Source organism: Prionailurus bengalensis, chromosome D1 (genome assembly GCF_016509475.1).
Source record: "Prionailurus bengalensis isolate Pbe53 chromosome D1, Fcat_Pben_1.1_paternal_pri, whole genome shotgun sequence".
Lineage (NCBI taxonomy): Eukaryota > Metazoa > Chordata > Mammalia > Carnivora > Felidae > Prionailurus > Prionailurus bengalensis.
This window is the reverse complement of record NC_057346.1, coordinates 28054091-28070519: the sequence shown is the minus strand read 5'-3', so window position 1 is coordinate 28070519 and position 16429 is coordinate 28054091. Positions and strand designations below refer to the sequence as shown.

The window sequence follows — 16429 nt, the reverse complement described above, 5'->3', positions numbered from 1 at the left end:
TAATTCCTTTCAGGGTTAACTCAAGAAAGGAGTTAGAGATGAGCCCATGTTTGAGAGATGGTCTGCTACCATCTCCTACATGGCAGGACCAGAACCATAAACAGAAATGGAAAAATAGGGTAGGAGTTGATCATATTGTATCTGAAAATCAGGGAGGAGAGAAAGCCATGAGGAAAGGAGGGTTATTACATAGGAGGGTTTTGCCCATTACACAGGTCACTGTTTTTGTCCTTTTCTGCTTTCTGGAAAACACAACATACAGATTTATGGACATGTATGTGAACATGTACACACATGTGTGCAAACACACCTCTTGGCCGATTTATGCTCAGAGAAAATCAAAGTCATTGAATGCAGACTCCTCCAACTTCCTGCAGCCAAGCTGAGAAGTTTGGCTGTATCCCTACTGCACAAGGACAGCTGATTCTCCCTCTTTTTGCATTTTTCTTTATCTGAGTAAGTTATATGCAACATAAAAGAAACCATTTTAAACATTTGAAATGCACAATGCAGTGGCATTAATACATTCACAGTGTTGTGTAGCCATCATTACCATCCATCTCCCCAACTTCTTCATCATCCCAAACAGAACCTTTACCCATCGGATAATAACTCCCCATTCCTTCCTCCCCTCAGCCACTGGAAACTTTTAGTTTCTGTATCTATGAATTTGTCTTTCATAAGTACCTCATATAAGTGGACTCATACAATATTTACCCTTTTGTGTCTGATTTCTTTCACACTCTTTTCAAGATTCATCCATGTTGTAGCACGTGTCAGAACTTCATTCATTAATTTCATTAAGGCTGGAGAACACTTGACTGTACATATACATTGTATTTTGCTGATCTATCCATCCACTGATGGATCCACTGATGGATCCATTCATCCACTGATGGGTTCTTCCACTTTTTGCCTATTGTGAATAATGCTGCCATGAAGATGGCTGTACAAATATGAGTCCCTTCTTTCAAATTTTTGTTTGAAAATTTCTATATACCTAGAAGTGGAATTACTAGATCATACAATAATTCCATTTTTAACTTTTTGAGGAACCACCAAACTGTTTGTCACTATAGTTGCACCACTTTACTTGCCCACCAGCCATGCACAGGGGTTCCAGTTCAATTTGTCCATATCATCACCAACATTTCTTTACTTCTCTTTTTAAATGTTTTAAACAACAGCCATCCTAATGGGTATAAAGTAGTATTTCATTGTGATTTTGATTCGCATTTCTCTAATGACTAGAAATGTTGAAAATTCATGGTTAGATGCCACAAAGTAGGTGGTGATATCTTAACCACATGTGTGTTGTATGGGCCCAAAGTCTTCTTCCATCCTTCTTGGGGGGAGATCTAACATTCCCTCCTGTCATACAAAATGCTAATTGTCTCTTAACATCCATCCTCCCCTCCTGCCATGATAATAAGCCCCTGAATTTGTCTGGGCATGTGGTCATCCAAAGTGGATGATGCATTTCCCACACTCCCTTGCATCTGAAAGAAGCAGTGTAACCAAGTTCTGTCCAAAGGCATGAAATGGAGAGTGCCATGTGAGGGCTTCCAGGAAGGAACCTTCTTTGGGAGATAGTACACTAGAGCATTCTGTCTCTTCTTCCTCTCCTCTTTCGTCCCACTGCCTGGCACACAGATGCTGCCATCTTAGACAGAAGGTCAAAACCATGTACAATAGATCCAAGCCACAGAAAGGGCTGGGTCTCTCAGCCTAGAAAACATGACACCTGCCATGAACAAAGTGGAGTGTTTCTGTGGCCACAGAGAAAAACTTCTATCTATTTAAACCACTTTTACTGTGTAGTTTCTGTCATTTTCAGTTGAATCCAATCATAATGGGAATTCTCAAGTAAGTTTCTCCTTCCTTACTTTATATAGTCATGCAATTTTTCTTTCTCCTTGTCTTCATGACTCATTCTTTTACTGGTGCTCAAGATTCACCACTCCTCCTACCCTTTCATATTCCCTAACAGACATCACTTGGTCAGTCATCTCCTAGATCTTCCTTTCATCCTTCCCTTTACTATCCCCTGCCCTTCAGCATTCAAAGAGGTCTTTCCCCTCTTACAAAAGCCACATCTTCTCCAACTGCAATCCTCTTTATCTCCCTATTTCCTCCCTCTTTTTTAAAACAATAATAACAACACAAAAACTTTTTTGAAATAATTGCTTACATTTTCTATATCCTCACCTTACTTTTATTCCCTACACTAGGGCTCAACCCCATGAAACTGTTTTCCCAAGGGCATAGAAGATATTTTTGTCGCTAAGTATAATCTCATTTGATCCTCAGCAGCATTTGGCACTATCATTGTTCCTGCCTTCTCCAAATACACATCATTTGACCTTGGTGCATCACACTTTCCTGGATTTTCTTATATGTTTTTGGTCACTTCTTGTCAATTATCTTCCCAAGATTTCTTCTCTTCCCAAACTTTAAATACTAGTTATCTAGTATATACTCTGTACTCTCTTTCTGGGTCATTATTTGTATCTATGTTGTAGACCATCTTTGTTGAAGGTTAGAGATCTCTCCAGAGTTCCAGATTGATGTAGTTAACTTCTTATTGGATAACACCTTGAAAATGACCATTAGGCATCTTCAAACCCATCATGACCCAAACTGCATTTATCACCATCTCCTTAAAATCCACCTGAACATCACTTACCCCCAAACTAGAAGATTTCTTTCACTTTCCTTTATCACTTGCCATCCTCTTTCCTTTCCATATCCAAGTTATAACACTTCAACCTCCATAATTCTTGAATACTCCTGTATCTCCCCATCTCTGCAGCACTCACCCTGGTTGCTGATTGGGTGCAACATCCTCTAGAAGGTTACCTTGCCTCTAGTCTTGCCCCCTTTTTAATTCATTTTCCACACTGTCACTAGAACAACATTGTAAGATTTTTTAAAGCATGTTAACATTTTTAAATAACTCAAATAATGTTATTTAATAATTAAAACTGCAAATCATCATTTTACTGTCTGACATGCAACCTTCAATACTTGTCTCTCAATATAAAATCTTTAAGAAGAAACATATGCCATTCAAGCTCTGACTTCTGCCTACATCTCTCCCTATAAATCTTGTCTATCTTCATCCCTTCTTCCCCATTCCCTAAAGCCCCCAAATCACACAAACACAGTCCATCTAGCCAGACTGGTATTGGATTCCTGGGTTCCTACCATGGTCTCCTTTCTCTAGGCTCTGACATATGCAGTCTCCTATACTTGTAACATTTATCTTTCCTCTTATCTGGTTAAATATTGTCAACTTTGTGTCTCAGCTTTCATATATCTTCCTTCTAGAAGACTTTTCTGACCCAAAAAGTCTTCTAGATGATGCCATAGCAAATAACATTTGCTTTTATCTCAGTACTTACTATGTCGTATTGAATTGTCTACTTCCTTGAGTGTAAGAACTATGTTTTGTTGTTGTTTTTGGCTAAGATACAGAAGGGTATGAATAAATCATTCTGGAGTGGGTAAAATATAATATAAGTAAGAACTTGGCTATGCCATTGAGTCTATTATTGAAATATGAATGTAATGAAGAACTTTGCCATACCCTTGGGTCTATTATGTTGCTTTTTTTTTTTAAATCATTCGTCTTCATGATCTGGAGATTACATGTCTATATCATTTAAGGATGACACAAAGCTGATGGTGACAGCTCATCAGAATCCAAAAATAATCAAAGTGAATTTAAATACAGGACACAAGGTGCAGTAAACTTTCAAAAACTTAGAAGAAAAATTTAAAGAAAATTACCTATAAGCAAGAATAGGAAAGGTCTTACATAATAGCATTTTGTGTGTGTGTGTGTGTGAGAGGAATGAGTACAACATCAATATGAATCAAGAGTGTGGTATCTGAAAGAGAGAGAGAGAGAGAGAGAGAGAGAGAGAATAGGGACGCCTGGGTGGCTCAGTCAGTTAAGTGTCCTACTCATAATCATGAGTGTCCTAGCTCAGGTCATGATCTCATGGTTCATGAGTTCAAGCCCTGCATCCGGCTGTCTGCTCTCAGCAGAAAGCTCACTTTGAATCCTCTGTCATTCTCTCTCTCTGCCCCTCTTGCTCTCTCTCTCTCTTTCTCTCTGTCTCTCAAAAATAAATAAATAAATAAATAAACATTGTGAGTTCAAGCCCCGCGTGGGGTTCTGTGCTGACAGCTCAGACCCTGGAGCCTGTTTCAGATTCTGTGTCTCCCTCCCCCGTTCATGTTCTGTCTCTCTGTCTCAAAAATAAATAAATGTTAAAAGAATTAAAAATAAATAAATAAATAAATATTAAAAAATAAAAAATAATACAATAATAAAGTGAACCTATATAACTATAAGGTCCAAAATGTGGTAGGTAAGAGTCCATGACTCACTTATCAATCAAACTACATCTAGGAGAGTTTGGTAATGCATTTTAGTGAATCATTATCAAACTAGAGCATGTCCAGAAGATAATGATCAGGATGATTAATGGTTTAAAATCATGCCATACAATAATCATAAGAAGGAACTAAGAATGTCAAGATAAGTAGTATTCATGATAGGCATCTTTTAGAAAGAGGATCACACAATATTAGTTATGTTTTTGAATAGTTCTAATTGGCAGAAGTTAGAAAGAGACAAATTTTTGCTCCACATAGATTCATTAAGATTATATTCATCTACAAGTAATAGAAACTTAATTAAATAAGTTTTTTTTTCTCATAAGTGATAGTAAGTATGGAAACATGTTTTCCAGTGCTGGTACAACTGCTATGTCATCTTGAACCCAAGGTCCTTTTATTAGATTTAGCCATATGAAATTGCCTTATACTCAATTATTTTTGATTTACCAAAACAGCCAAGTCCATTTAGTTTAACCTAAATTCTTCCTTCTTTGCCATTCTTGATATGTGTTGTTTGTCTGCCTTTTTACATTTTTACAGGCTCTCTCCTGGAACTCTAGGTAGGATGCCATTTTCTCCGTCAAGAGGAAGGGGCAATGGCATGGTTTATAAAACACAGTCTCCCTGAGTACAATCCTCAAAACACCAACCAAACTTGTGCTTTTATTGCATTAATCTGAACTGCATTGCATGACCATACTGACCTACAAGGGAATTTTTGTGGTGAATAGTTTGAATGGGCACATTGCTGCCTGCAACAAATTTAGAGCACTGTTTATACAGAGAAAGGATAATAATTGATTTTGAGGAGATATCAAAAGTGTTTGCCAGAATAGTGTTTTCCAAAGAGTTTATCAACTATGAAAAGGAATAGTAATATCATTTATTCTCAGTTGTATCTGCACAATAGAATAATCTGTACTTATTTCAAGGTAGAGGTGACTTTGTCCTATACTAACCTATACAATGGGTATTTTTGTAGGTCATCCCTGGGCACCTGATTATAATCCCACAGGTGATTTTGATAGACAGCCAGAACTGGGGAGCACAACTCATGTGGTTAGTGTCTGATTACTGGGAATATCTGGAATGGTTGGGCAGCAATTGATGAACATCATTCAGATGGGATTTGATGCCTTGAGTGGGAGACTGAGAAAATTCCATAATTTCTCACAACTCTAGGAGTCTGTGAAAAAGCTTTTGCATTTGATGAGTAAATTATTTTGGCCTTGACAAGGCTTTGGCAGTGCAAGAAAGTAATGGAAAAAATGGTGATAGGGCATTTAGATCCTTCTATTAAGAAGTGTTAGGGAGAAAGGAAGGAGAAATATAGAACAATCAATTAATTCTTATTTGTTTTAAAAATTAGCACAATGGTTTATCCAACTGCAGATGTCTATACATCACTGGTTGCATTGAGAAAAAAAAAAAAGCTGTCAATTAACCTTTTTCATGCCTGGGCTAGGTTTCATCTTGACTGTTTAGGAGGAAAGTCAAATGCCCTGGTGGACAATTTTGTGTGAAAGGGAAAAAGTAGATTTGAAGAAGCAGATAAAAAACACTTGACCACCTCATCTTCTCCAACTAAATACAATCCATCCAGTCACTTTCCTCTTTTCTTAGATCCAAACTTCCTTTGCCTGTGTGTCTCCCCATGACGCCGACATAGGTTCAGATAGCCATCCCATCCTCCACTCATCTGATCTATTGACCACTAGAGTGACTATTTTTTGCTCTGGGGTAAGTTTAGTCATAAATACTGAGCTCATCTACCACTACCCAGGTGCCTACAACATATGGTTTATGACTGATTATCACCAGGAGATATTACTAATATATGGGATTACAGATTCAGAGTCCCCAAAAGATCTTGTCAGAAAGAAAGTATCAGTTGAATCTAATAAGATAACTTCAGAAAGGGTAAGTTCTGAGATCAGGTTATTGTGCACATCGTAAAACACCACAAGCATAGGAGAAGGAAGGTTTGAATTAACAACAGCTCAACAGAAGTTGACAGGATCATATGGCTCCTAAAACTTAAGGGAATCTCATGCTGTTTTCCCTCTCTCTCCTTCTCTCTATCTTCTTTCTACCTGTAAGTTCTGAGTATTTAATTTGTGCTAAGTGTTGTGCTCGGTGCCCTAGGAACATAAAGATCAATAAAGCATCCCTGACCTCTTAGGAGCTCAGAGTCTGGTAAAGGAGGATAGACATGTAAGCATGTACCTATGCCATGTGTGGTGGATGTTAAGTATAGAGGTAAGTACAGGAGAAATGGAAGTATAGATGACAAAATAAGAGACTGCCGAGGAATGCTGAGCTGGAATTTTTCTTGAATTGTAAGTTTTAGATGAGGGCAGCACTCAGCAGAGGGAGCAGTGTGCACACATGCTGTGTGGAAGAAGTCCTCAAGCAGTCCATGGAACAGGAACAGGATTGCAAAGGATTAGGAGAGGCTGGCAAACCCAGGCCAGACCTAGAGGGTTTACATTACCTTGCCAAAGGGCTGAGATTTCGTCCCTTTTGGGTTGGAGTGAAGAGGGGCCATATTCTATAATATTTTGGACTACTCAAAGCACACTGGGAGAAGAATACTTTAAAAACAATATAGAATAACCCAGAAGAACTTTGGATAAAAGCAATCAGCACCCTTTCTATGGATGATAAGATAGAAACTAGGAGAAAATCTTGCTATATTTAGCCCAGTGGAGGGAAAATTTGAGGGAGAAAGGAACACAATTTTTTTGAAATATTTAAAGTAAATTCATGTTGAAGAAGGATTAGACTTGTCCTGTGAGTAGTAGTATTTGTATCAATCATAATACTATTAAGTAATACTTCTTGAGAACTTGCAGTGTGCTAGGCAGTGTTCCAAGCACTTTATCTGCAGTAACTTATTTAATCCTCATAACAGCCTTAAAGCTAAGTCCCATAATTATCTCCATTTTGTGGAAGAGGCAACAGAATCACAGAAGTTGACTATATTGTTTAAGGTTTCAAACTAGGAAGTGGAAGAGCCAGGGTTTGGACCCAGGCAATCCAGCCACTATATTATAATGTCTCTCTAGACCTAGAGAAAATGGCTAAATCTGTAAGAAGACAGATTCTCCCTCTCCTTTGTCTTCTTCCTCTTCCTGTCTTCCTGAAATCTAATGGTCAGGCACAATAATCTAGAAAGATGTATGTTCCCCCTTATTGGAGACAGAAGCTAGGGGACCACTGCAGCTCCACTTTTGAGGTATCAAAGTTCAAAGAGAGAGATTGAAATAAGTCATCTTGAAAGTTCCTCTGGGCTTGAGCTGGTTGTGACTCTGGGATTGGATGACATAGCAGTGTGAACACTTTAGGGAGCCAGCCGTGTACTTTGTGAGTTACCCAGAGACTGCCCTTGTCACACATTTGCATGGTAGCTCTGTTCCCCATGTGCCTCTGAGCCTGCTGACTCCATAAAAAAAAACAGGCAAGTTTTCACTCATGTATGCACAGCAAGAGCCAACCTGACTTGGGGAGTGGAACCAGCATCACTTCTGCCTAACACACTAACTGCAATTTTGCCATTGAGGTTCTTGGCATCGAGCCTTTGTTGCTCATGAGAAGGAGAGCAATGGAAGCAACACTGCTGGCTGACTTGGGGAAGAGACTGGACCCTGAGCAGAAGAGAAATATGAAAATCTTCCCAATAAAGAATGGAGATTCTTCCAAGGTTCACCATCGCTTAGCACTCTCTAAATCCAGCTCTAACACATTCTTTCTTGACCCACATTCAAGTGGCTCCTAATTCTCTTATAAGATGGATTGGTTAAAGAATCCTTATCATTCCTGGATTCCTCTATGAGGGAAATGCTGTGACTAGTTAATCCTTTTCTCCCATCCCAAGGATGCCTTATAAAGAAATACATACATATATAGATATGTGATAAAATATATATGATATAGCATGTAGTGTTTGCATTGCACACACACCATTCACACATTCTGACTTTGGTCATCTGTCTGTGACTATGTCTATATTCTTAGCTCCTTGCAAGCAGAAACTGCTTCGGAATACTTTCTTCTAGCATCACTACTTTTCAAGTGCTATATCAAAAAGACTATTTGCAAAATTGCAAAGTGTTGAACTTGAAATGAAACTTGAAAATATTTTAGACCAAATTCTTTATTTTAGAGATGTGGAAACTGAGGCTCATATAAAGGATGTGTCTTACCCAACATCATAGAACTTTTCAGATGACTTTAGAGGTCCAATGCTTAAATCTGACCACATATTAGAACCTCTTTCAGGGCTCTAAAAAGATTGATGATTAACATCTGATTTTATTGGTCTGTGATAGGGTTCAGTCATTGGTATTATTATAAAGCTCCTCAGGCAATTTGATACACCAAGTTTGGGAACCATTGGCTTAGAAAATGTAAATATTGGAAATCCCCTGATGACCTTTCAGTCTCAGAGATCAGGTCAGGAGATGTAGAACTGACTGCTTGACTTGGAAGGCTCAGGATCCATGTGAAAGTTATCTGTTCTCTATGTGAGGAAAGATAAGAACAATTACGATCACCTCTATGAAAATGCAGATAGAAGCAGCCAGGTAAGCAATCATCCTGAGAATTCAGCAGGCAGCTTGTACACAGTTTGAGCATAAGAAAAGCCATTTTCCCTCTGGGTACATGTGACTGGAAACACAAGTTGATGGATTAGAAGAAGACCCGTGTCTCAACTGTAGTGTATGACCAGAGGAGAACCAATAAAGCATGATGAATTTTTATTATTCCTGAAACCCTAAGTTAGGGTGACATGGGTGGGTAGCAAATAAAAGGGTTCTCAGAAGGGAGATTATCTTAGATATTCCCTGAGTTATGAATCCCTCTAAGAGGTCCCCCTGCATAACATTTGCCTCATCCAGACTAACTGCCAGAGGCAAATCCTTCCCTGATCTGATATAAGTATCTCCCCCACTCCCCTTACCTCTAATTCTGTGCAGAAAGCAAGGCAAAAGAGAGGTGGATAAGCTACCAGACAGGGTGGCATTGTGCCAAGAATCAACTAATAACTTGAATGACAAAAGACAATTGTCACAAAGCCAACTAACTTAAATCAGCTTTCATCATCCACATACTAACTGAGGGCACATCAAATATCTATGAGTTCCTTCTTGGCAGAAGACAGCATGGAATAGTAAAGGCAGCACCTCTTATTTATTATTAACACAGAACTACAGTTGTGAGTCCTCTCCCAGTTCTCCCTACGTAAAACAAGTATCAAAGGTTAGTTGCTTTCTTGCCACCCATTTCCATGAGAAACCAAAAGCTGTGTCTTTCATTCTTCCCTCTTGCTTCTGGCACTCCTGTTGGTGCTTTTGAATGCTATTAAAAAGGATGGAAAACCAAGCCAAATCTTAGAAATTCTACTCTGTCTTTGGTTTCATCCTTGAGTTTGTTTTAGTCACTGATGCATTTATTCCCACCACCTACCACCTACAACTACAACATAGTGGGCACTCAATAAACACTTGCAGGGTGATTGAACCAATGAACACATACACAGCTATGGTCTGTGTTGGGTTAGTGTTTGGTGACACCACCAAGACAAAGCAAGGGCAGCACCTCCAGAGAGTTAATCTGAATGAGCCTTTGAAGCCAAAACCAACCAATCCTTTGAACATTCTTTTATTACTATGAAGGCAATACTCTTAGAGAAGAAAAAAAAATGAAATTTAGTAACCTAAGATGTCCTTAGTAACAGTGCTAAAGAATGTGTTTTCCAATATTTGATTTCTTAGCTTGACAGTCTCTCTTGAAATATTCGCTTCTCGGCAACGAAAATGTGAATCTTTGTTGGTTTGTTTTGCAGTTTGCAAATGACTTACAGAGTTCTTCTGGCAGGGTTTCTGTTTTTCTTCTTGCAAATAAACAAAAGGCCATCTCTCTAGTATGACTTAAGTGGGGGAGTATCTGTGCCCTGTCATTGTTTTGGAAGGAGGAAAGAAGAAGAGGAAAGGAGGGGGAAGTAAAAAGAAAAACGAGGAAAATTGTAACAGGCAGGGAATAGACGCTGAGCAAAACGTGGGAAAGTGACAGAGGTAAATTGGATATGGAAAATTAGAGTGTCGGGGATATCAAATAACTGAGGACTCTGTGATCAATGGGGTCCCAGGTACTCTTGCTGGGGAAGCCTGAACTAGCCCACCAGTTCATCTGTCCCCCTTCCCCCTGCTGCGCTGCATCATCTGGGTTCCTTGTAGACTGGGAAGACAGACTTTCCCTCCTTCTCCTGGGCAAGCCTGCATGAAGCAGAGCAACCCCTGCCAGCATGACCTAGATCTGTCAACTGATCAATTATTGTTCCCATAGAGGAGAAGGAAAAATGAAAGGAAGAAAGAAAAAGGGAAATAGAGAAAAAAGAGAAAAGGGGAAGAGAGGGCAGAAAGAGGGTGGGAGAGATGGGGAGAGGCAGAATGAGAAGGAAGGTGGATGTACACATAGATGTTTTAAGTTTAAGCAGTGATAGCACGAGTAGACTTAATCTAGGAGGTTGCATAAATAAATACAGAGATACAGAAAATAAAACATAGAGTTCTCAGAGATTATTGAGCAAAATCATAGAGCAGAGGATTGAGTCCTCTTCTACCCACTTTTTCCAATCCAGACAGAACTGTCTTTACCCTCTAAAACTCTTAGCTCCAGATATCTTCTCCCTGTTCTCCCCCTCTCTGCCCAGCCAGCGTTGCACCTCCTTGAAGAAGTCTCCTTTTACAGGTGGATGGCCAGCATGCTCTTTCCCACTGTGGTTGCTAATGGAAGGGAATGGAAGCATCCACCACCAGAGGAGGATGGCAATGGCGCCACTGGACCCCATCTGGCCTGTATGCCATTGATTACCTTATTTTTGCCTGTTTTCATCTTTTAGGTTTAATTTGTTTTATTGAATTTCAAATGACTGTAGACATAAAGTAAACATTTAACAAGCCAATAGAGCAGAAAGGAAGTAAACTGCATAAATACAACCGGTCTCAGCATGCAGTTCCACTTAGCACCACATGTTTGGAGTGTTACAAGCATTAATGAGTCCTTACAACACCCAGGGGAGTTGCTCCCCAGCCTGGCAGGCAGGTGGGGAGACAGGCTCACAGAGGGAAAGATTTTCCCCTACAGAAGACATAGAGAACTTTGAGCTCAGATGTACATGCTCCCCACTGAGCCTCACACAGGCCTCCAGAACTGGCACAAAACCTGGAAGGCATGCTCATTAGAGTGTTTGAAGAGTCTGTAGGGCCTCTGCTGAGGTTATATGTAAAGCAAAGTTTGTTTGCATTCTTGGCATTCTAGTTGGTGGGCAGGGCAGAGCAGGCCATGAACTACAAAGCAAAACAAACAAACAAACAAACAAACAAAAACAAACTAGAATGGAGCCAAATCCCAGATGTGATGGTCCCACCCAAAGTGTGTTCATCATGAGTAGACAGTGACGAGCGCTGTGAATTGTTCCAGCATGTGTTTCCTGTACATGCCAGAATCATGTGTCTCATAGTGACGCAGAAATGTTATCAGTTCTTAGGCTTTTAGGAGGGATCACTGCATCCCAATGGATAAGCTGTGGCTGAAGACAACACCAGTTTGTTTGGGCCATTTGTGACAAGTAGCTGGTCCCAGCCCAGGTCACCATGACTCTGGGCAACCAGATTGCAGGCGTGTAGAAGACAGAGCCCTGGTAACTGCTGGAAGATATTCCAGAGTGGAGCAGGAAAGCAGAGGCACAGCTCAGCATTCTAGGAGAGGCTTACTGAGAGAAAACAGAAGTCAGGGGCTAGGCATCCAGCTCATAAGAAGGCATTCTTGGCCTTATGTTTGGCTTTAAAAGTGTCAAAAAAGGAGGGCCTACCACCAGGACTAGGCTTTGCACTTGGTAACTAAAGCTGCAATCCTAAGAACGGTCTTCATGCAGCAAGGCCTGCTGGTCACTGCTCGGACTCTCCAGTCACCCTTGATCAAATGCTTAGAGGTCCATCACTGAATATGAAGGATGAAGGTGAGCTGCGTTTGTTGTGCTGTGCACAACTTGCCTCTAACTTGCCCTGAGCTGGCAGCTCCAGGGTCTACTTTGTTACTTTGTGAGATTCCTCTGTCTCTTTCCCCTGACCTTTTTTTTTCCTTTTCAATGGCCCACTGTACTTACATCAGGCCTAGGGTCCCCTCATCCCACACTGATTTTTCATTTTGCCCTTAAACATTGTTATGGTCTCATCTGCCTCCCTCACATTTCAGAAACATTACCCAACTCAGGCTGCTGCTGGCACCCAATGTTTCCTGTGAGTGGCAGGAAGCTGCCCCATCTGCCCACCTGAATGGGGTCCATGTCAATGGCGTCTGCCGAAGGAGAGCTTGAACTTAGCCCCAATCTCCTTTTCCTTCTACTCTGCCTGTTTGTGTCTCAAGTGGTCAGATTCAAGTTGATGTGGGACATGAGATGAGGGAAAATTTGAAAGGTAAGACAGGAATCCAGCTAAGCTCATTCAAAGGTGTTAAAGGGAGCATTAATCCTTCGAAGGAGAAATGGTTGGGTTTCTAGAAAGAGAAGGGCTGCCTCACTACCAGCCATTCCTTTCAGAGCCTCTCAGTGGCAGAAGGTGGGCGGTGTGCTGAAAAGGACAGCCGCCTAATCCGGCTTCCCCGCTCCTGTTCCCAGGAAAGAGGAGCTGCTGGCTAATAAACCCTGGTGAGTCTTAGGGCCAGAGCCCCTGGGCACTAATCACCCCCTCCCTCCTGCCCGGCACTAATCAGCGCTGATTCCCTTGGAAACTGCCCCCCCCCCCCCTGCTAAGCTGGATCATGGTTGCTGGTTGGGTTGGGGTGTGGGGAGGAAAGGGTCAGAAAGGATTCCATAAAATACCACTAGCCCTGGATACCTTTTTTTAAGAAGGCAAGAAACCCAGGAAGTAGCAGCTCTAGGAAGAGCCAGCTTAAAACAAAAACAGAGAAGAAAAAATTGCCTTGGAATGTGTACTGCATTCTAACTAGTCCCACTGGGTCAATGCAATAGGGGTGGATTATTGCAGGCAAGACCTGGGCTGCCTCGGTAATTCTGTAAGTTTGATAAGAGATAGCTGGCAGACTCGAGCTTCTGTCCCCAGAGAGAGAAAACAGACATCACCTTTGCCTGTCCAACTGGCATGTGGTATAGGGGTCTTTGGGGGTTATTTTTCCTTAAAATTGGGCAGCCTGTTTTATTATGACACACTGAAACATATTCAGAGCTGGCTCGAGGTGGACAGCACAAATAAGGCCATTATTCTCCTAAGGAAAGTCAAATTTGGTAGCATGTAAGGAGGTCTAAGATATGCCTCCCCCCATCACACAATCCCCACACCACGAGAGAAACAAGACCACAAAATCAGATTTCACCCTGGAGAATTTTGTGCCGCTACTTTCTGCTCATCTACTTAGGGATGATTCGAAGTATGAGCAAATATTATGCTTCCCTGCATTTATTTCTGATGAAAAAAAAATCACGTATGCTAATTTATATGTAAATTCAGTATGGCCCTGGGGCTCCTGGCACGCTGCCAATGGGGCTGTTGATGGTGGAAGTTTGGCCATTGTCTCCGGTTTGATGTATAGATAGAAGAGACACAGACCTCAGGACAGATGGAAATTACTGAGGACTTGAGACCTTCCCCTTCTCTACCTGTGACCCTCCACTCTACCCTCTGCCTACTTAGTTTTCATTTCTGTTGTTAGCATGATAGAAGCTTGGCTCTGAACTCAGTTTCCCCACTGCACTAGTGTTGGGGTTTTGCTTTTACCAGGTGGGCACCTATGAACCCAGAACAAGCAGGGGTGTGCACCCCCACCTCATGCACACACATGCATACACACATACATGTGCATACACACTGCTGCTGTTCCATATTACATAAGACGAGTCAGTCAAGGATGCCTCCAAGTTGGCTCCTTTACTCTTACACCCACCAATGCTCCTATGGGAAAGGAGAGAGATTCTGAGGCCAGTGCCCCTCTGAGGTTGAGTGCAGCAGATGACATCAAGGATATCCCTGCAAAATCAACCACTATGAACTTCCTTGCCATCTGATTCCCACCCCTCCAGCACCCCCTTGCCTTCCTCCTTGAGCCCCAGCCAAGGGTACACATGCATTTGATTCTTCCCAGCCTGGTCCTCTCTGCCCACCTGGCGTGGGTCCGCATGATAACCACTGCAGCTTATGTCAAAGGGCCAGAGGCAACCCCCAAAGTCTACCCTCAGAGAGGGGTCGGCAGGACCAGAAGTGGGGATAGGCAAGACTGTGAGAACTCCATATTGCGGTAGGAGAAGAGAACGAGGTGGGTGGGACTCCCCATGCTTTTTCACCTAGTGAGACTGAACTTTCCTCTGGGAATCAAGGCACAGGACTAAGCTTCTGCATGGGATCCTCTTTGCAAGCTCTGCTGGACCACCCAGGGAAAGTTTCTCTGCCTGTCTCAATCCTGATGAGTTCAAACACCTTTAATATGAAAGAGGTAAGTCAGACCCTCCAGAGGACAGGGGAGGGCGAGAGCAAGCAGGTGAACAGATAATACCGCTGCTGGAACGTCAGAGCTAGAACAGAGCGGGGGGCCACACGGTGCAGCAAATGGACTCAAGGTTGAAGCAGATTCCAAATGCACCCCAACGCAGCGTGACCAACATCAAACGGTACCCTGGGCCAGAGAGCAAGCCCACCCTCAACTGCTGCCCCCGGTGCCTGGGCTTCCCACCACAGATAAATAAAAAGAAAATTAGCATTCAACTCTTATTGCCACTCTCCCTTCAACTTGGAAAATCTTTCCTGAATTTCAGATCCTCCTGAGTGTTCCCACTGCCTTTAATCGGCTTGTTATCCTCCCCCAACCCTGCTGCCCCCACCACAAACACACTCCCAAACACATTCAAAACTAATACAGTTGTCCACCTCTGCTGCAAATTGATTCATCCCTTCAAGCTGTATCTCTGACCAGAATCTTACAGGATGCACAGTTACCTGATTATTCTTAGCCTGCGTTTTTCAGTTTGCTCCTTTCTAGAAGCTTTGCAAGTTTACTGGCCGATATTTAAAGTTTCCTCTTGTAATTTCTTCCCAGTAACATAAGCAACACATTAGCAACCCCGATGTCCTCTGAATCTGTAATTTTCCCCTGCTTACATGTGTGCTCTGTTGTGTATGTGTGCAAGAATGTACATAAAGCCGGGGAGACCAGTACATAGCCACGCACCTAAACGGAGCACCAGACACATTTTACTTATGCATATACATTCCCCTATTCCGGTAGCAGCCAGAATCAAATCAATATTCTCACAGCCTGGTAGGGAGAATGAAGTCCCAGCCATGCTGTTTAAACGCTCTCTCCTCCACCTGCAAACCGTGCAGCAAGCCGACTCGGGGAGCCTGCGAATCATATAAAGCACACTGTACGATTCCTGAGTCTACTGTAGGCAAATCAATAGCAAGCTCTTACCTTGAAAGAGAAACAGAGCAGCCAGCCCCGTGAAGATTGCCCAAGAGATAGAATTGTGCATTTTTGCCTGGATGGTTTTCATGATTTTTTTTCTTCTTCTTTTTCTTCTTTTTTGTCAGGTTCGGTTTTTTCTTTCTTTCTTTCCTGACAGATTGCGTTGCTCTCAAGCTGTTGGAAGGAGATTTAAATCCACTGTTTTGCTGAAGGACACAACAAGAAAGCCGAGGGTGTGAGAGAGTGTGACTTCTCAGTAATTATCTCTACTCATACTCTGGCACTGAGACACATCGTACAATCTGGCCCTGGACAGCCCTCCTACAAGCTGCAATCATTGGTTCTAATCCAAGGATTGACAGAGCTACAACACACGCGCGCAGGCACACACACACACACACACACTCACTCACTCAGGAATCATTTACTGGGCAAATCAGGCTAGCTGATTAAAGAGACAGGAGCCTGGAGAGAAGGAATGATAAATGCCACTTTGCCCCTTCTATATTACTTTCATTTTTTAAACTGACAGTCTCAGAGC

General features: G+C 41.9%; 1 protein-coding gene and 1 non-coding gene across 2 annotated transcripts in view; both read right to left on the bottom strand.

Annotated features, from left to right (window-relative positions):
- NTM (neurotrimin) overlaps nt 1–16209 on the bottom strand; it is a 941468-nt gene extending 925259 nt beyond the window's left edge. The window contains exon 1 of the mRNA XM_043579843.1: nt 15895–16209. Within this exon, the coding sequence (XP_043435778.1) occupies nt 15895–15976 (82 nt within the window). The 5' untranslated portion in view covers nt 15977–16209. The remainder of the gene's footprint in view (nt 1–15894) is intronic.
- Nucleotides 1259–1385, bottom strand: LOC122484601. The gene has a single exon (XR_006297657.1). It is a non-coding gene; the product is annotated as a U6atac minor spliceosomal RNA (small nuclear RNA).
- Nucleotides 16210–16429: the final 220 nt, after the last annotated feature.